Consider the following 20,580-nt stretch of genomic DNA (forward strand, 5'->3'; position numbering starts at 1 on the left):
TACCTGTAGGATCTATAGTGTTATTACCTCAATTACTGATATTGGTAATTTTGTGTTTCTTCCTTTTTTTCTGATCAGTCTGCCTAGGGATTTATCAGTTTTATTGCTCTTCCCCTGATTTTTCCCAATTTTTTTTTCTGTTCCATTTTGTTGATTTCTATTGTTATATATTTCCTTCATTATGCTTATCTTCAGTCAGTTTACTCCTCTTGTAGTCCTGTGGTGGAAGCTGAGGTCATTTGACCTATAAAACTAGATGTATGAAAGGCAGTCACCAGATACAATACTTAACAGCCCCAGATATTTATCATCTAATGCACAGAGACTGGATTTAAACTTGAAATTTTATTAGAAGAAGTCAAATATAGTTTCTAATTATATTAATGTCCCTAAAACATGGTGAGAAAAATGATCATGTCTGGAATATAGCAATGCCAGAGTATATTTTACTTGATTGAGTTGTATATAATGGAGGACAAGGGTAAGTAATCTTCTGTCAAGAAGGGGTCTACACAAAGGATGTCTTTAAGCCTAATGGTGAAAATGTTGTGCTTTTAGGTGAAGATAAATGAAAAGAGAAGTAGAAATTCTGTGCTTGTGGAAGGATTTTATAGTCTGTCCAGCCAGGGAGAGGCAGGGAAACATATTAGTTCCTCTGAGAAAGAACTGTGTCACTCTTGCTTTTGAATGCACCATAGAACCAGTGTTTTTTCACATAATAATTTCCACAAAATTATTGAGTGTTTTGAATTGGCAATGAAGTGATAGAGTTTGGGCAATTATAATGATCATGTCTGAAAACAGGCTTCTTAAATTTCAGAGAAAAATTAGATTTGATTCTATGGCCAGGATGTAGTTCATGAGACTGTAAAACTTCATTATTCTGATAATATAATAATCTCCATCTGAAAGGAAAGATTTAGATGACTTATTAATTAAACGTAGCCCTCCAGTGGTAAACCAGCTGGTAAGTCCACACTGAAAAGGACCGTGTATAAGTGAGAGGATGACATGGTTTGTGAGAAGTGGGAGAGTATGTTGAATGAAGCTAAAGCAATGTAAACCTCTATGAATGGAAGACAAGATCCCTGAGCATCCTGTTTGTGGAAGTGCAAAGACAGAATTTATTCTGCAAATTCAAAACCAGGGTTGCTGCATATGAGAGGCACAATAAATAAGAAGAATCGTACAATGTGGCACATAAGGATTTTTAGGAATAGTTCTGGAAATCCAAAAAAACCTGGAATGAACTGAAACTTACGATACATGCCAGAGACCAAGGTGACTTTGGGAATATTTGTTCAGAATAACGAACAGTGATTCGCAGTTTCAACCTGTTTTACTTTCATGCAGAGCATAGCACAAACATGGCTTAAGTGAGTTTGGGTTCCCAGTCCAGATGTATATTCCAAGGTACCAGAGTAATGATCAAAACTGTTCTCAGTAATCTTTAGTCTTGAAGAATGAATGAAGTGCCGAGAAGACATGATTTTCCAGAGAAGAATTGTGGTTGATTATTGCAAACATTACAGCTTTTTACAAATCCCTCCTACTTTTGACAGGTACATGATTGACTGTACCTCATAAATTTGAGGATTATTTATGCCAAATTTCCCCAAGTTTACCTTGCTGAAATTTTTGTTGGATCCTATGCATTTTGACATGTAGTGTTTTCCCTTAATAGTGTTATACTTTTTCTTTGATTAAATTGTTATTTTTGATGAGATTTCTTCAATTAACAAGCAGTTAGAATATTTCTATTTAAACTTTTGTTATTAGTTCTAGTTTAATTGTTCTGTGGTAAAAATGTAGTTTGTAACATTTCTGCTTTCTACTTCTCCAAATATGATATATCTATATAAACGGTTTACTGAACTTGGAAAATAAGTTTACATTTTCAGCTTTTGGTGTTCAGAGCTTAATGTATGACAATTTAATTTTTTTATTATTTATTTATTTTTTGAGACAGAGTTTCGCTCTTGTTACCCAGGCTGGAGTGAGTGCAATGGCACGATCTTGGCTCACCGCAACCTCCGCCTCCTGGGTTCAGGCAATTCTCCTGCCTCAGCCTCCTGAGTAGCTGGGATTATAGGCATGCGCCACCGTGCCCAGCTAATTTTTTGTGTTTTTAGTAAAGACGGGGTTTCACCATGTTGACCAGGATGGTCTTGATCTCTTGACCTCATGATCCACCCGCCAGGCCTCCCAAAGTGCTGGGATTACAGGCGTGAGCCACCACGCCTGGCGACAATTTAATTTTTAAAAGCACTGTTCAAATATTTTATGCTTTTAATTTTTTACTTGGCTCCGTCATAGATTAATACATTTGTATTTTATCTGTTTTTTAATAATATAAAATATACTCCCCAACATTGTGTTTATAACTGATAGAAGTTTTTAAAAACATATTTGATGACATATGATTTCCTATATAAACATTCATAACAGACATTTCATCATAAAATTACCTTCTACCTAAAAGACCTGAATTTTGAGGTTCTCCCCCCAGTTTTTATGTTTTAATATTGCTACTTCTGCTTTCTTTTTTGTTCGTATCTGCTAACCTTTTATATTTCAACTTTGGTGTCACATTGTTTCAAGTGTGCCCCCTGAAAACATCATGTCACTAGAATTTTACAAAATTGTCTTCTTTTCAACAAAAATATCTGTAGAATTATTTCATATGTTAAGCATAACTATTATGCTATGTTTTGCTTTTCTCATCTTGCTTTCTGCACTATTCAATTTTTTTTTGCATAAACTCAGTTGTTATTAACTTCTGCAGTGATTTGAAATGTTAGGCATTCTTCTGAAAGTTTTTTGAAGACTTTCTTAAAGCGTGGTACACTATCAAATAGCTTGATATGCTACCCTTTTCTCTAGTCCTGAGTTGCGTAGTTGGGGTTTCCCATCATCTGCTATGATGTTGACTTTCTGAGATGAGAAAGCAGAAGTTTGGGTAACAACATTTGTGTGCCTTTTTGACAGTCTTTTATTTATTTGGTAGTATCTGCACTGTATCTTTTAGAAATTCCCCAGGGGTTCTACCACAGGGATAAATTCCTTTCAGATTTTTAGTACTGATTCAGGTCTCTCTCTTTTCTCCCATCTTTCGTATTTCTTTTATCCTTTTAGCAGTGACACAGGAGAGGGGAGGTAGCAGTTTGTACGGAAGCTCCTATCTTGACAGAAATTTTGTATGTCATGTTTTAAGAGGTACTGTGCTAAATCAGAGGAGCTTGACTTAGATGGATAGAAAATGAATAAAATGATAGACAATTGAAGAAATAGAAATATTTATGCCTAGAGAAGATAAAACACCAGTGGGATGTGATTGCTCCCTTCACATACCCAAAGGAATACCATGTGACCAAGAAACAGAACGACACCATGTTGCCTCAAAGGCTAGTACTAGAACCAGGATGGGCAAATTAAACCTGTTCAAGCTTCTGAGAGACGGATACTTTCTTAAACGTGGGGTTAAACGATTTAATTTCTTCAGTTCTTTCCAACCCTATTCTTTTGTTAATGTAAATAAGGTTGACATTTTTGAAATGTGGGATACAAAAGATTTTTCTTCTCCAAATTTAGTACATGTAAAAATTAAATGGAACAATTGGTAAAATGCTTGTATCTGAGCTCAGAAATTTTGGTTTATTTAAGTTTGGGCAGCATATTTTTTATTGATAGTTACCAGTGCTTTAAAATGTCATAAATATTATTATAACATAATGCAGTAGTTTGAGTAAACAGTAAATGCAATTACTTTATAACATTTATGACTATAATTTAGAGTTTTGTAAATAAATGGAAAATGGCACCTAAGTGAATGAAAGACATGACTGAAATCAACAATTGTACGTAAAACTATGTCAATTTGTGTCATTGAGGGAGGAGACACCAGGGTGTAATTGGAAGTGAAGATAAAGGGGAAAGGGAGCAGAGGAAGGCAAAGGAAGTCTTCAGATTGAGGTGAGATTTGACACCTCATTAGTTGAGAGAGGGAAGGAAAGAAGATGGGGTATGGACAGTCTTAGCTCTAAGGAAGTCTAAGCCAGCCTGGCAGTTGGCTCTGATATGACGGACCACAGAAAAGTCCACTGGGCAGATTCAGGCTCTGACTCCTGCATGGTGCCTGGTCATTATTGAGTGCTTTGTAGGCAGTGCAACCTTGGCTTCAGCAAGGCAGCAGCTCTGAAATGCTGTCGTTGGAACTGTGAATTACCTTTACCCCTTGTGACAGGTACTCTCTTGAAGGGAGATGTGAACAGTGCACACTCATGGCTGCCACAAAGTCCACGTTATATTTTTGTCAGTGCTAGGCAGTGCGAATGCTCACTTGGAGACATACTTTGACATCATCTGTACTGTTTTCCTTTGGCTTCTGTTTGTTTGACTTTACTTTTGTTGTTTTAAGTCTCTCAGCTTCTATTTTGTCATTTTTTTCACACGTCAGGTGTACAATATAAATGATTCTATCTGTGTATACTTTCATTTAAATCGATGTAAAAATAAGATACTCCTTGTCAGGATGTGATCATAAAAAAATGAGATTTTAAAAACTCAAGAGTCCATTGTGTTTTTCCTCTAGTCTGGCGTCAAGAAGAACTTAAACGGATTAACCAATCTTTCACTGGAGCTGAAAGGAAAGCTGCCCTATGTGAACTTCTGGAAAAAGAGGCTCAGATAATTGCTTCCATTGGGAGACACAGAGACATTGCTTATATGGCGACTCAGGAAGCAGCAATACAAGCTTTTTTGGATAAGGTTAGTGATGCAAGTACTATAAATATGAATATAGTCTAAGTTTCAAAATGTAGAATAATGTACCAGACAAGAGACTTACATTGCAAGAATTTGCATGAATTTTGTTTAGGATTTTGATGACATATTTCTTAAAAATGAGATATATATTTTTTTCTGATATAACTTTAGATTTTAATGGCAGCCTAGAGAAAGAAATTGATAAGTAACATGAAATCCATACATTCTTCATTAAGGGGATTGGCCATGAAGGAAAAGACAGAGATATTTCTTGTGACTCTTTTCATTTAGATTTAGACTGGCTATATAAAATAGATAAGTTGTATACAGCGATAAAATGCAGAGTATTAAAGTCAGGAAATGTCTAGGTCTGGGGTGCTCCGATAGGAAGCAACCTGGGAGGAATAGCTATAAACTACTGTTACTGCTATGGCTCACCGCATCATTAACTGACTTCAAATTTCTGACTGAAAGAATATATGCTTATTGAAAACCATGAAAACATATAATTAAAGAAAAAACTTGAGTAATTACCACTTTTGTGGTCAAACTGCCTGTTTGATATTGAATAGCCTGTTTCCATAGTGACCAATTTTCTTTTATGAACCTAGTCTTTCCAAACAATTTAAAGCCAATTCAGCTACAGAAGAAAAGGGGTGCATTTCTCTAAGATGTTAGCCTGTAGTGCTTCTGTTTCTATGATTCTTATTATTTGAGGGTATTTGTTCTTAAAAACCGTATTTTTGATATTTGAAATGTCCTCCTCTCATGCTATTCACTCCCATATTTGATCTCAGTTTATCTGTGGCCTTGACCTGAGTTCTGGCCTGCATCCCAGAACTCCCTGTAGTTCCATGCCAGATCTCTAACGAGCATCCAAATCATATATCCAATTGCCTACTGTCACTGCTCTTTGGATATACCAAGATTACACTTCAAGGACTGATCTTGTTCTGCAGCATATAACCTATCTGTATGAAAATTTCATCATCTACCCAGTTGCTGCAGGCAGAAACTTGGGTGTTATTTTTGACATCTCCATCTAGCCACCAACCTGTTTATTCTACTGTTTAATACCTCCTGCCTCCTTAATTCTTTACTGCTTCCTTTCCAAACCCACTACCATTGCCTGCAGGGAAAAGGCTCTGCCATGGTGCCCTGATGACCTTGCCTGTATCAAATAGGTCTTCTTATTTCCTCTGGGAGGGTGTTATGAGAAAAGTCTTACCTTATCTTGTATGCGTGAGTTTGACTCTGACTTAATTGAATACGGGTTTTGGGATGACTTTACATTTCCAAATTGGGCTGCTGCCTCCAGTTTCACTTCTCAATTCTCTCCTCCATTATCTATATCACTGCCAGCGTGGCCTCACTAACCACAATGCTGACCATAATCACTCCTCGCTACCCTCAGGAAACAAGGATTTTCATGTTTGCAAACCTTACTTATCTCACTGTGGTATCACTGCCATCTCTCCCTGCATACTCTACCCACACTGCTTCAGCGATGCTCAATTATTTGCATATCCTCAGAAAGACCATGTGCTTTTAATGCTTTTGCGTTGGGTGCCTTTACATGGAACACCCTTTTCTTCCTTCCTTAGTAGCTAGCTACTGACCCTGTAAGACAGGTTCAGATGCCTCTTCTTTCAGAAAGCAAAGGCTGGTCTGCCTAGCTGTAGTATATGCTCTCATGAGATTCTGTCTCATCTCTTTGTACAAAGTGTGCAGTCTTTATTGTGTCTACATGCCTGAATCCTTTTTAGATTTTGAACTTTTAAAGGAAAGAGTTATCATTTATCTCTTTATCCTCATATCATAGCACAATTCTTATTACCGTGTCAATAAATGTTTGTGGAAGAAGGTAGGGAGGGAGAATAGGGACAGAAATAGTGGTTGTATAATTTTGTTTTCCAAGTATCATTAAGAAATTATGTAATGTAGATACTGTCATTTTAAATTCTTAAATATCTTAATTCTAGGAAAGGTGAATTTACTGTAGGCAAACTATAATCATTCTTCTCCAGAGTCATCTTTTGAAATAAACTTATTCATTTAGCAAGTTGCTTTATCTTGCACCCAGCTTGGTCACTGGGATACCTAATTGTTAACCTCACCAGAGATGACAGTATGGGCCCAGGGCAACACGAATGCTCGAAGGAGCTGGAAGCCTATGAGTGTCCATGGACAGGAAAAATGGGTGTCACCTTTCTTTCTGTTTCGCTGAGCCTTCTGCAGAATTTCCCCACTCATGCCATCATATTGTTTTCTATTTCCTGCAAACTATTTAAAATTCAGTTGTAAATACTTACACAATGTCTATTCTTCTTTATGCCCAGAACATTCCCTACCCCAGGCCCCATGTCTAGCATTGTCTGTAAACATTTAACTACACTTTTTGAAATTATGGAGTGTCCATAAAAGGATCAAGGCTCAACATATGGAAGTGATTCCAGAGTCAGTTGATGACCACTACCCTTTCTCATGAGGTATGGCACTCTAAGAAGGTCCTCAGGGAAATCTCCCCCCCCACCCCCGACACACACAAAAAGTGAAATGGAGAAATTTTAAAATTTTGTTTATCAGAATTCCTAGGAGGAAGGAAGATCTATTTTTTTGTTTTTGTAAATACTTGGATAAGCTGTTGGGGTGGAATCTGAGACCCTGAAGGATCCTGAGTACAGGCTGAATTGTTCTATTCCAGGAAAATGGAGGTTTTCAAGAGTTGTCCTAGAGGGAAATAGATAAGGTAAAGTGAGGAGGCAGTTGGAAGGCAGTGGGTGTGCAATGTGACTTTTTGTGACTTCTTTAGTTATATGACAAAATAAAGGAAATATTAAATGCAACATGATTTTATTTTTGGAAAGGGAGTAGAAACTAGATAAATAAGCTGGGCTCGATGTCCAGACTGATACAGGGTAACACACCAAGATGAAAGGCAGAGAATTGAGGGAAGGATGAACTTAGCCACAAGAATTTGTAGAAATCAAAGGGAAGGTGTTTTGTGGGTCATATGTTTTAGAATTGGAGTTCTAAACCCAGTTACCCAGCTGATAAACCAGTTAGTCTCATCAGTCTCCAGGCTAAGTTTAAAGGAAGTGGACATTTTAGTTGATACAGGGTGATTTTCCTTCAGTTTTGACCAAGACTTATATTAGGACAGGAAGAACACACTACAGTATGGATCAGCTACACTTGAGGACAACTCCCCATCTGTTCACATGGCCTAGTTATCATTAGATCAGCATTTAAAAATATTGACTAACAATGACTTCTGGCCTGCTGCTGGCCTGTTATAGTAAGTTGAAAACTCACTGCTACTCTAATTCAGAATCATTTAAATCACCTTTTAATATATGTTGCCATACTAAGAAGATGATTAAGATAAATTTTAGTCTTTTGATGTGAATCCTTATAAGATGTCTTGTCATCCTCTCCGACTCCCAAGCCTAGTATTATTTCCAATATTCAGGAGGGGTCAATGTTGATTTCATAAAACTTGAATGATTGAAGTAACTTATTATTCTAACGTTTTTTTGATTTTTAAGAAAAAATAGCTTACAATAAATCCCTGAAACTAGACAAGGTCAGAGTTTTTTCAGATGTCAAAATTAACAACCAACCAGTGCCATATGTAAATTTTTTTTTTGAGACTCCATCTCAAAAAAAAAATGTGCAGAGTGCAGTGCTGCATTCTTGGCTCACTGCAACCTCCGCTTCCCCAGTTCAAGCTATTCTCCTGCCTCAGACCCCCAAGTAGCTGGGATCACGGGCGCACGCCAGCATGGCCTGGCTAATTTTTGTATTTTTAGTAGAGATGGGGTTTCACTCAGTTGGCCAGGCTGGTCTTGAACTCCTGACCTCGTGATTCACATGCCTCAGCCTCCCAAAGTGCTGGGATTACAGGTGTGAGCCACCACACCTGGCTGTGAATTTTAAGATCTATATTTAACACCACAATGTACAGATACATTCTAAGAAACACTTACTTTCCTTTAATTTGGAAATAACGTTGGAGAACACAGTTTTATATTTTGGTTTCAGTTTTACTTTTTTGAGTCTGAATACTGCATGATTTATTGAACCAATATTTTGTTTTCAATCTTTTTGTCCTGAACATAGAATGTCTCTGAATAATGAATGATACAATCTTAAATTTGTCCAGTCAAAGCATTGAACTAGTGGATTATAATGGACTCTATAGGAAGTCCTCATTCTTAATAAAAGGCTGACTCTAAGATTTTTTAAAGCATTAGATAGTTTGTCATTTTAACCCACCAAACATTGACTTCCACAGGTTATCTAATATTAAAAACTCACACAGAGGTATGAGTTTTTCACCTTCTTGACAGAGGTGAAGAAATTCAGGTCAAGAAGTTTGAATGAAAAATCATCAGCTGGTTTCTAATATAGCTTAGGGTATTATTTACCCAGAGACCTTTTGAATTTCTGTAAGATATTTTTCCTTGAGCCAAGGCCATTTGTTTATTTGATGACTGTTGATTTGTACACTACTCACAATCACAGGCTTAGAAAACTGCAATCTATGTTAGCTGTGTCTTTTAAATGCTTTTTCTTCATACTCAGGTTGGGGCAGGAAAATACCACTGCCTCTTTCTGAGCGCTGCATGAGATAAGGGTGCTGCTATGGCTGAGCAAAACCCCTGTACTGTGTAAAAGAAAAGGTGATTACTATACAGTGGCTTCTGGGGGAGTTAGGGCTATTCTTAATTTGTGTCCTTAGGGACTTGAGAATTAATTCAGCAGGAAGAAAATATCTACTGTCCTAGTACAGTCATTTCTTCTCTTCTGTGGAAGCCTGCTGCTCTCAAGGTTCTTGTCATTTCTCCACCTTCCTTTCTCTGAAATGTGTCTTCCTGCTGTTCTTCTGTTTCTCTCTTCCAGGGCCTGTGCTGTCTCATTTGTTGGCAGCTAAATGGAATTTATTATGCTTCTATTTTCTGACGCTATTTAAGTACATGATTGTTGTATATCTCTTATCACAGCCAAAGCTTTCAAAGAAAAAAGGAAATAGGGAGGAGAAATAAGCAAAGTTGACATTTTTCCTGTGTCAGAGTAAAAAACACCTTAAGCCCTGAAAAAAAAAAAAAAGCCTAGGCTTGAAGATCAAGTTATCTATGTTGGCAGAAATACATCTAAGTATAAAAACAGCTTTGCTGAACAGATTTTTAAATATCTTTTCAGTGCCAGCTCTAGGGAACTTGAACTTCAAATCTGGGATTCTTTGATTGTATCACTCAGTTTTCTTTAATCTGGCTAACTCCTAGTTATTCTTCAGGTTTCGTCTTAGATAATGTCTTTTTACCAGTTAAGTGCTTTATAGCAACCCATAGTTTCCTATTTATGTACAGTCATGAAGCATACTCACCTTTTTTTCTAATTACTTATTTTCTTACCCTTCCATCCCATGAGATTTGAGAGTTCTTGAAACCAGGATAGTATTTTATCTACTCAGTGCCTAATACGTTGATTAATGTATAGTGAACACAGCACTTGTTGAATGAATGAAAGAGTCTGGTAGACACTGTGAGAGCTATAGAGCTACATGAGAAATTCCTTCCTCCCTTCCTCCCTTCCTCTCTGTCTCTCTCTCCTCCCTCTTTTTCTTTCTCTTTCTCTCTCTCTCTCTTTCTTTTGAGGTGGAGGCTCACTCTGTTGCCCAGGATGGAGTACAGTGGCATAATCTCAGCTCACTGCAACCTCTGCCTCCTGGATTGAAGCAGTTCTCCTGCCTCAGCCTCACAAGTAGCTGGAATTACAGGCGCACACCACTGAACCCAGCTAATTTTTGTATTTTTAGTAGAGATGGTGTATTACCATGTTGGCCAGGCTGGTCTTGAACTCCTGACCTCAAGTGATCTGCTCGCCTCAGCCTCCCAAAGTGCTGAAATTACAGGTGTGAGCCACCACCCCCAGCCGAGAAATTTATTTCTTATACTCTTTTGAGAGAAATGATATTAGCAAACAAAACAATTATAAAGCAATTTGGATTCAAATTTCATTGCCTCTAGTCACTGAAACAGAGACACTGTGTACTTGTGTGTGTTTGGGTGTTTTTACAAGTACAATAAGATTTCAGATACAAGTGATACAATCGTTTCAAATCAAAGAGGAATCTTTATAGAAGACGTAGAGTTTGAGTTCAAAATTGAAAGGTGGAAAGGACTTAGTTGTAGAATATATTTAGAAACCAAGATCTAACCACATTACGCAATATTTGTTAGGGCTAAAAACTTGAGGGGGAAGATAGAGTTGAATCAGTCTATCAGCTGAAAAATACAACGAGGTAGGGAAAGTAGGGGTTTCATAAAAAGGTCATTATATTGAATTATTACAAATAAAATAGTTTACCACCCTGCAGAGCAAAAGATGTTGTCCAAGTTACTCATAGAAAAGGAATTGCATTTAATAGTGCAACGCTGAGGAAAATTGCATGCAGAGATTAAGACATTGGTTAGACTTGAGAATATTACAATATGAAACTTAGCCTTAGCCTTTAAAAACTTTTAAAAGGGAACTTTGAAACAAGCATTAAACTTCAATAACACTTTAAGGCCTACCCAAAATAAGGCTGTATGCATTTAAAAATTATTTTATTTCTAAGTGATAATAATTAAATGATAAAATAGTTTATTATAGAGCTATTTTCCTTATAAGCTTTTAATCAATCTTAATTATATCATCTGATAATAATACATTATTTAATATTAAATTTATGCTGTAACAGTATAAATTAATTACAGGGCTACAGCTTCGTATGTACTGGATTAAAACTGGAGCTGAGAATCTAAAGTTTCTGATGAAGATTCCTACCTCTGAGTAGCATTCATTTGGCTTTGATCTGAATTATGATGCCATTACTTTGAGAATATATCAAATATAGTTGTTTTTAAGGGGTAGCTTTGCAGTTCTCAATGTAATTTAGCTAATGTGAAATATGAAAAAGTAGATGTAAATTGGTGTTACAACTAAAATTTCCTCATGATACTGTCATTCTGAATATAGTTTTATATAATGTCTCTATTTGGTTAGTCCACATTCCTGATGATCTGTTCCAATACATAGAGCTTCCATTTAAACCTGACATTAGATCACTTCTAAGATTTAAGTGGTTGCAAGAATGGCATAAATTGGGCTACAAGGACACCAGAGCAATTACAATTAACCTAGAAAAACATCCAACATTTGAAGAGTTGTCATGATCAACATAGTCTTGTTTACGAACAATTATCATTAGGGAAAGAAACTGAGCCTTTGTACCCTGAAGTAGAGGAGCAAATAGTAAGTGTTCACTGTGAAATTTTTGGGTGAATGCATCTCCTCTAAAAGTCTGTGTCGGAAGGAACAGAAGCAGTGGCAAACACAGAGGGACTACCATTAAAGATTATCTGGTGTTTCCTGAATCAGTAGAGGACTAATATCACCTCCTGGCTTGAATCTCTACATTCTTAGCCTGGGAGTCGTCAGATGAGCTTCAGCACAAGTGAACTTCATTTTTGTCCCTTTGTTTAAGAGGTGGGCTAGGTTGAGAGGCACCAAGCAAGATTTGGAAATAGGAAGTGAGAATCTTAGCCAGCATCAGGCAGGCAGGAACCACAGCCCAGCACTGCTAAGATAGCAATATAGCTCTTTCACTATGGACATCTGCTTTGTGAAGAATTTTGAACTTGTTATAGATGTATTTTTATAGGACATTAAGCCATAATTCACAGAGTCCCTTTTTGGTATATCTTTAGGTCTAAATATATTGAGAGTGTCATAATTGCTCCAAAAAAGTTACCTTCAATTGGCAAGGCAGGATCAAGACATACTTAAATACACTCAATATAATTGAACCAAACAGATAATTGTCCTCATGTGGTTAATGAGTAATTCCATACATCTCTCAAATAATTCAACATAAGAACTAGTGGCAAATCCTAAATATTGTAAAGGTGTATGAACTTCTACAGACTGAAGAACTATATCTCATATTTGTTTTTTTCTAAAATATTTTACTTTTGCCTTATCTGCAAATTCTTAAATAATTTTTTTAAGCTTTAGTGATATTTTAGTCATAAAGCACATGATATTAGAGTTCTAGTAGGGGGAACAAAATTGTTATTTGTAGCCTCTAATTAACTGATAATTATGAACATAATATTGTTTTTAAGTGTTCAGCTCCAAAAATATGGAGGGCACCTAATGGCAAAACAATTGAGATGGATACACAGTTCACCATCAGAGCCAGAGAGCTGCAAAATATCTATACGTGCATTATGCTGAAAAATATCTCTCAGGATGAGAGGCTGGATGTGCTCTTAACTCTTAAACACACTGTAAAGGTATGTTAACTTTCTCTTAGTTTGGGGGTAGAGTTCACTATCAATAAAAAAATTAATGAAATACTAAAACAAAGTGTTTTACATTAAGAATTATTTTGATATAATTTGGGAAGGATATAGTTAATGCATTAATATTTACCTAAAAGTTCTCAAAATATGTTGTAATACATAATAAATATGTAAATATAGCATAATGAATGTAAACATACCTTTATGCAGTGAATGCAAATATATGCAGTATAGTATGAGATTAATACTTAATTATATAAAATAGCAGTTATAATCTACATATTTTGACAGTTTTCAATGAAAAAATTATTTTTAGCAGTTTTAAAGCAGCACCATTTTATTTTTATCTTTTTTTCTCATCACTTATTGATTTTCTGTGTTTTTAATCCTACTTTTAATGAAAACAAAGTTAGGGGCTGTCATAGATCAAATTTTCTCAAGAAAGAAACTCAGAGATGGGGTTTATGTTCAGGAAGTTTATTGGAGAGTGCTATCAGGATATTTCCTGTGAAGCAGTAAAGAAAGCAGAATTGGACAGATAGACAAATGAAATTGGGGTAGAGTCTCACAATGACTTCACCCAATGTCATGGGGAATTCTGAAACTGGAAAGGCCATCCAGAGTTGTCCCGAATGAGCCAAGGGGCCAGGACGTTTTACTCCCACATTGAGCATTTATTGGATGGGCTACCTCCAGAAGGGCATGACTTTGAATGAGATAACTCTCTTTATTTTTCTGAGCAATTCTCAGAAAGAGTATAATTTGAGAGTTGTCAGCCAACAATCTACCAGGATGGGGAGAATATACATACTGCTGCCTGGATCCAGTTTCACGTTGTAGGTTTTAGGAGTAGCTCCTCCGGATTTAGATAGGCCCCAAAGCAAGGTTAATAGGAAAAACTGCAGCCCCCAGTGTAGTCATTGGCTTTAAGGCCACAAGAAATACTCATGGTTTCCTTCTTCTGTCTGTTTTAGATTTCCTTCTCCCTCAACTAGCACCTTGACTGGTCTAGGAGGCCTACTTTTTGGACTGACTTGCACCTTGAGAGGTCTGAACCTGGTCGCTCTGCTTCTCTCAGGCTGAGGCTACCAGGCGTCCATTTACTGTCAAAATCAGGCAAAGATATGCTGAGAAATGCCTATTATCTGGGTCCCAAACATTTTCTTCCCTGTCCCTAATAGGTAATAACTGCACCATTGCCTTTTGAAGATCAGAGTCAGTTACCTCTATAAGCAAGGAAAGACTTGCCCTGCCCACAGTTCTTTTGGCCTACAGAGTCTAGGCATTAGTTGCAGCTCAGAGTTAATAGGCCTTGCACTGTGTCGTACATTACAGACATTTTTCCACCAGGAATGAAGATCTCTAAATTTGCAGAGTCCAGAGTTGCAGGGGCAGGAAGCAAAAATTTCCCAAGTAGTAAGTGGGACCATTTTTCCTTTCACCTCCTCTGTTCCCAAGCTAGGGCAGTTTCAGGGGCTTCTGCTTGCTCTTCCTCATCATGATAGCTGTTACCCCACAGGTCAAGAAATCAGAGGTAGGGAGGCTGTTCCAGCTATCCAGTATTCTATTCCATCTGTATATTCAAGGACCGGGGAAATGAATGCTGGGTGGCTCTGTGAACCCAATAGATCCATTATGAGCTGGACCTGGGCCAGGACTCGATTTATTTTTTGTTCTCACATACCCCAGACTCTTACAGGATCCTGGATCTTTATACTGCCACAGCGATTAGTCATTTGATTCAGGATGTCCCTGAGAAGAAACACCTTGGATGAGGCAGTTTTTTTTTAGCTGATGGTAGCTATCTTTAGGCAAGATGGCTGTCTTCAGCACAGGGAATTCTGAGAGAGAGGTTCAGTGGAGAGCTGTCAGTTGCCACAACCTGTAGCTGAGAGGCTGCTTTGGTGCTGAAGTAGGGCTAATCTGAGCAGCATACTTGAACATTCATTACAATGAATATGTTTTCTATATTCCTAATGAAAGGGGAAAACCCTGCCATTATTAGGACCATTGGTATAGCTCTTGCATTTTGGAGCGCAAATTAAAGGAAATATTAAGCTTATGTTATGTAAATAATGTAAATAAATTAAAATTATGTATACTGATCATATTATAAGCTCAATAATGTAAGCTTATATAATAAGCAGCCAGTATAGATAAACAATATTTGGGTTCTGAATTGTGCTTTTGTGTTCTTAGTGAGACACTTGGCAGATGCTCCTTCAGTAAGGCATAGAAATACAGGTTGTTTCTGAGTGACAATATGTATGAACTAATTAAAGGTTATACATAAGCAGTGGATTAGATAACTGCATGGGCAGTCTGTTTTGGTCATCAATATGACCAAATTGCCAGAATGTGTAGATAGAGAGGGAGGGAGAAGCAGTAGGTTCAGAGGTAGGAAATAAACATGATATTTATAGAGGGCAGTAAAAAGACCAGCTTGGCAAAAAGAGAGTGCACACAGGGAGTACAATAGAAATCCTGACATAACTTTTACCAGTAATAAAAAGGCCAAATCATATGTGTCTTAATATGTTTAATATGAAATATTCATATGTAAATTTACTTGAAAATATTTTGATGGAAGATTGAAGTCTTTAAGCACAACTCAAATTCTGACTCTATTTATGGCTGCACAACCTTAAAATAAGTTAAAATATCTATGAAAATTAGTTTTGTCATTTGTAAAATTAGTTGCTTTGAGAATATATATGTGCGTATATATATCTACATACATGTGTAAACATATGCATATATAAAAAATATATATATAAATTCAGTGCCTTACGAAAAGGGGGCTCTCAATAAATAATTGGTGTTAGTTTGATGACAGTTACTAATACAGACCAGTGAATTTTAAACCGCAGTACACATTAGAATCACCTGGAAAGCTAGAGAGAGGGAGAGAATGAATAAATATGAGAATAAATGAGTAGAATACCTTGGTCCCACTTCAGAGCAGTTAAATTAGCTCCTCAGGTGTGAGGACAATATTAAAATTTTTTAAAATCTCCCTCTAATTTTTAAGGTCCTTCTAAAATGCCACCAGGGTAAAGGACCACTGATGCAGACCCTCATATTAGCTTCACCAACTGTGTAGTACAAACTACAGAAGAGCATTATTTTAAAATTAATGACTTTATCTTCTGACGCCTTCATTCAAACTGTGTATCTCCTAGTTTTCCCTTGGGCAGTTGGAGGACCTTATAAATACTTCTATATTAATCACTTAATTCGTACTTGTGGCTTTTTCAAAACCACACTCACTTCTATTACTTTACAAAAAATATTGTGACCTTTAAAAAATATACAGAAAAGTGAAGCAAATATGTATGTACAGTGTAACATATATGAAACAGGATGTTGCCAGTGTTTCCAGTGTTCCCTTTTCCCTTCGAATTGTAACTCCTCTTGTCATCTCCTAGAAGTGACTACCATACTGACTTTCATGGTAGCCATTTTCTTGATTTTTCTTCATAGTTCTACCACCTCTGTATAAATTTTTAAATAATATGGTTTAGTGTTACTTATTCTTGAATTTTATTTAACAAAATTTTACTATATCTATTGTTTTGTGCCTTGAGTATTTTGCTTAAAATTAATTTGTAAGATTTAAGCTTTTGTTGTATATAGCTATAGCTCATTTATTTCCATATATTAGATAATATTTTATTGTATGAATAAGCCATAATTTATTAATGCAGTCAATTTATTTATGGACAATTAGCTGTTTCTAATTTTCAGCTAATGTGAACAATGGAGATCTATGTGCAGATTTCTTTAAAGCACCTAAGAGTAGAATTCCTGGGTCATAGATTGTGCATGTCTTTAGCTCCAGTATGTTGAATAATGCCAATTTTTTTCCAAATTAGTTGTACCACTTTATACTATTAGCAATGTTTCATTTCTTTTGGAATGTAGATTTTGGTTTGTTTGGGTGGTAATTTTGCAAATGCACTTAGTGATTTGTAAGATTTTGTACTATATATTTTTGTGTTTTGTACAGGAACATGAATGTAAACTAACTCAGGAAATTCTAGAATTGATTGACAGAGAGGTTGACCTTATGATGAGAGGAGTCAAACATCATAACCTCGAAGGACTCAGAAAAAGAATTGCGACACTCTTTTTTCATTATATCAAAACACCTCTGTTTAATCCTCAAGTTGCAAAATACCTTAAGGTATTCTACCTTTTTCTCTGTATTCCTTTTTCAACATCCTAAGATATGGTATAGCAAATTTTTTAAGTATATTCAAATTTTGCTTTAACACTTTACTTGGAGTTCATGTGGAATACCATTTTACTGGTGGTATCTCCTTGGTATGGTTATTTTGTCTATTAGTAAACCAAATTTACTCATTTGACGTCTGTGTATTTCCAACCTTGAATTCTTTTCTAATCTCTTAGCCAGCTTTCCAACTGGATATTGTATCATGTTGACTGCATCATGATTTCTCACGCCTCCATGGCTTTGTACATACTGTTGGTTTCCCTGGAATGCTCTTCACTATTTACCCAGCCAATTCCTGTTCATTTTCTGGGACTTAACTCTCATCTCTCCTCCTTCATAAGGCGTCACACGGAGTTAAATTCGTTTGTGAGAGTCTACGTTATACCTTGTTTGTGTTCCTTATAACTCTTATCACATAGTTATAATATTACTCAACAGATCCATATGGGTGTCCTGAGAGAATGTCAAATGTAACGTATTTGAATTAAACTGTCTTCTCCAACTCCAACGTCATTAGGCTTCTGTGGAAATTTTGCTCTCGAAAGCCAAGATACATGCTTAATTGCCTTCTTACTGTGCAGAACTTTCTAAAACACTATTAGTAAAACTCTTGGGACAGAGAATGTTGTCAGAGAATTATAGTGTTTTATTTCGATGATTATTTTCAGTTAAAATTTACTTAAAAAGCTGACTAAACATCTTTAGGTTTTTTGAAAAAAAAAAACAACAAAATCTCAATACTTAGTCAAAACTAGAAGAATAGAAATTGTTTAATTTTATATGTTTTTAAATCGATTTTTTAAAAACCTGATTGTATTGAAAAAAGAGTATTAAAGTGTAGCAAAAGTCCAGGAGAAAAGGTTCCCACTATGTTATTTCTTATTCAAACCACTGTTTCACCCTCTTTTTCTGTAGACTTATTCAGTTTATATTTGGAGTAAATACAATTGATAGAGTTTTATGTTCTACACTTTTACATAATGCTATCATTTTATTTATTTTGAAATTTACCTTTAGTAAAATTTATTCTTTCTGGTGAGTTCCAAAAAATGTATGGAGGCATGAGACCAATAGCACAGTCAGAATAAGAAATGGTCCTATCACCCCCTAGAATTCCCTCATGCTGCCACTTGGTCAGTCCTTCCCCCAACTTCTTAATCCTTGGCAAACACTGATATGTATTTTATTTTCATAGTTTTATCTATTTCAGAACGTCATATAAATGGAATCATACTATATGTAATCTTTTGGGACTGACGTCTCTCACTTAGCATATTGCATTTGAGATTCACTTGTTTTTGAGTGTGTCATTGGTTTGTTTTTATAACTGAAATACACAAGAGAGTTTTAAAACTCCATTCACAGTTGTATGACATTTGGATTGTTTAGAGTTTTGATCTTTTATGAATAAAGTCATTATAAGCATTAGATATGAGTTTTTGGGTAAATTAATTGTAATGGGGTAAATTCCTAGAAAGTGGCTTGTTGAATCACATGGTACATGCATGTTTACTTTGAAAAGAGACTATTAAACATTTTTTTTTTCCAAACTGAAAATGCACCATGTTGCATTTCTACCTGCAGCATATGAGAAATATATTAATTAAGATAAAGGATTTAAAGTTTTTTTTTGAATTTAGGACAAATCTGTGGATTATCCTGTACTTGCTTTTTTGGGGTGATATACTCTTTAATATCTCAAACTACAGGATTTAAAAGAAAAGTTACTGGCTCTAAAAAGGAATAGCTCATTCGCACATTTTTAATATGCATAGTGGGAGAAGAATTTGAAGGAACACCACTACCCCCACAACCACTTTTTGGGAGTAGGCCAGGATGAAGCACCCAGTGTACTCTGGAGAATTCTTAGAGTTAAATTCGTAGCTTAAATGGAGCTCTCTGTCATCATACTCATAATGAGAATGAGTTATCTTACTTCTTGCACAATTTCAGATTGGTAGAGAATATTTTCCATGGCATTATGATAAATGGCCTATCTGTCTGAAATGAAGAGGTGTGCTAACTCATTTTCATGAGGTTGACTGATATATTTGCTAAATTAATGCCTAGGAGGCAAGAAAATAAAATAATTATTCAAGATAAACAAAATGTGTAAATCTCAAAATAAGAAAACCCAGATAAGTTGTCTTTTGGATCTTTGGTCATACACTTAGATCACTCTTCTTTTCTCCGAAATAACTGCTACCTTTTAAATTTGCATATTGTCTTATTTCCCAAAATTGTAAGACATGGGGCAAAGAAGCTTTCAAAGAATGTTACCCTTTGGGAAGATGGAGCATTTAGGAAAAGTAAGGCCCAGTAGAAGGGAAGGTTCAGAAACGTAACAGATGTTCAGAACAAAGTAAAACATTGGAAGGGATTATAATGGTAAATGTGTGTGTGTGTGTGTGTGTGTACTTAGGAGAGGAGGTTTAATAGGCAAAAGAAAGAGAAAAAGAGAATAGCTCTGTCTCGTGCAGAGAGAGAGGGGCACCTGAATGGGTCTTCCCTATAACAGTAAATATTTTAAATCCACATTGAGTAAGAGAAAAAATGCTATAGAACATTGATGCCCATGTCCTTCTTTATAAAAATGTTTTTGAAAGTATTATATATCACATGCAAATGCTGTTGCTGCTTGATCTTTACTTTCATGGAAGCCAGAGGTACTGATATACCATAAATTAGGAAAGACTGTTTTATATATGTCTTGATTCAGTTTGTGTTGAAATGATCACCATTCACTCATTCATTCACGATACTTTAGCCCATAATGAAGGACTGGATTGATTATTTTATGGTAGAATTACTTTCTGTCTACTGCTTTAGACATAGAATTTCAAACTTTGAATATTAATAATTTGAACTAATCTGAATTTATTTTGAAGATAAATGGAATGAGAAGAACAATTGGTTTAGTGGGTTTTTACTTCTATGTGAATCTAGCTATTGCCTTATAGGCATAATGAATGCAATGTAGCACTGAAAAAAATATAAACTCTTCTTAAAATAAAAACCTCTTCCTATTTTCAGTCAATTAATTTTCTAAGTGATTTTACCACAAATATCTAAGAATTGATGAATAACAGATTTTCAGTATTTTGGCAGGATGAATAAATGCTGCTTGAAATTTAGATTTTGTATAGAATAGGAAGTTAATGGAAAAATATAATTTTGTAAATTAGCTAACCATTCTTTTATCTCATTCTAAGATAAGTTAGCCCT

General features: G+C 35.8%; 1 protein-coding gene across 4 annotated transcripts in view; it reads left to right on the forward strand.

The window, feature by feature from the left end:
- The window catches only part of IQUB (IQ motif and ubiquitin domain containing), a 64,409-nt gene that overhangs the window by 34,057 nt on the left and 9,772 nt on the right, over nt 1–20,580 (forward strand). For 2 of the 4 annotated variants that reach the window (XM_009003157.5, XM_035254861.3), the window contains 3 exons: nt 4,592–4,767; nt 12,939–13,109; nt 17,128–17,304. In XM_009003157.5, the coding sequence (XP_009001405.4) occupies nt 4,592–4,767; nt 12,939–13,109; nt 17,128–17,304 (524 nt within the window). The remainder of the gene's footprint in view (nt 1–4,591; nt 4,768–12,938; nt 13,110–17,127; nt 17,305–20,580) is intronic. The other 2 variants (XM_078343879.1, XM_078343880.1) reach the window with 1 other exon arrangement.

The sequence above is a fragment of the Callithrix jacchus genome, chromosome 11, assembly GCF_049354715.1.
Source record: "Callithrix jacchus isolate 240 chromosome 11, calJac240_pri, whole genome shotgun sequence".
Classification (NCBI taxonomy): domain Eukaryota; kingdom Metazoa; phylum Chordata; class Mammalia; order Primates; family Cebidae; genus Callithrix; species Callithrix jacchus.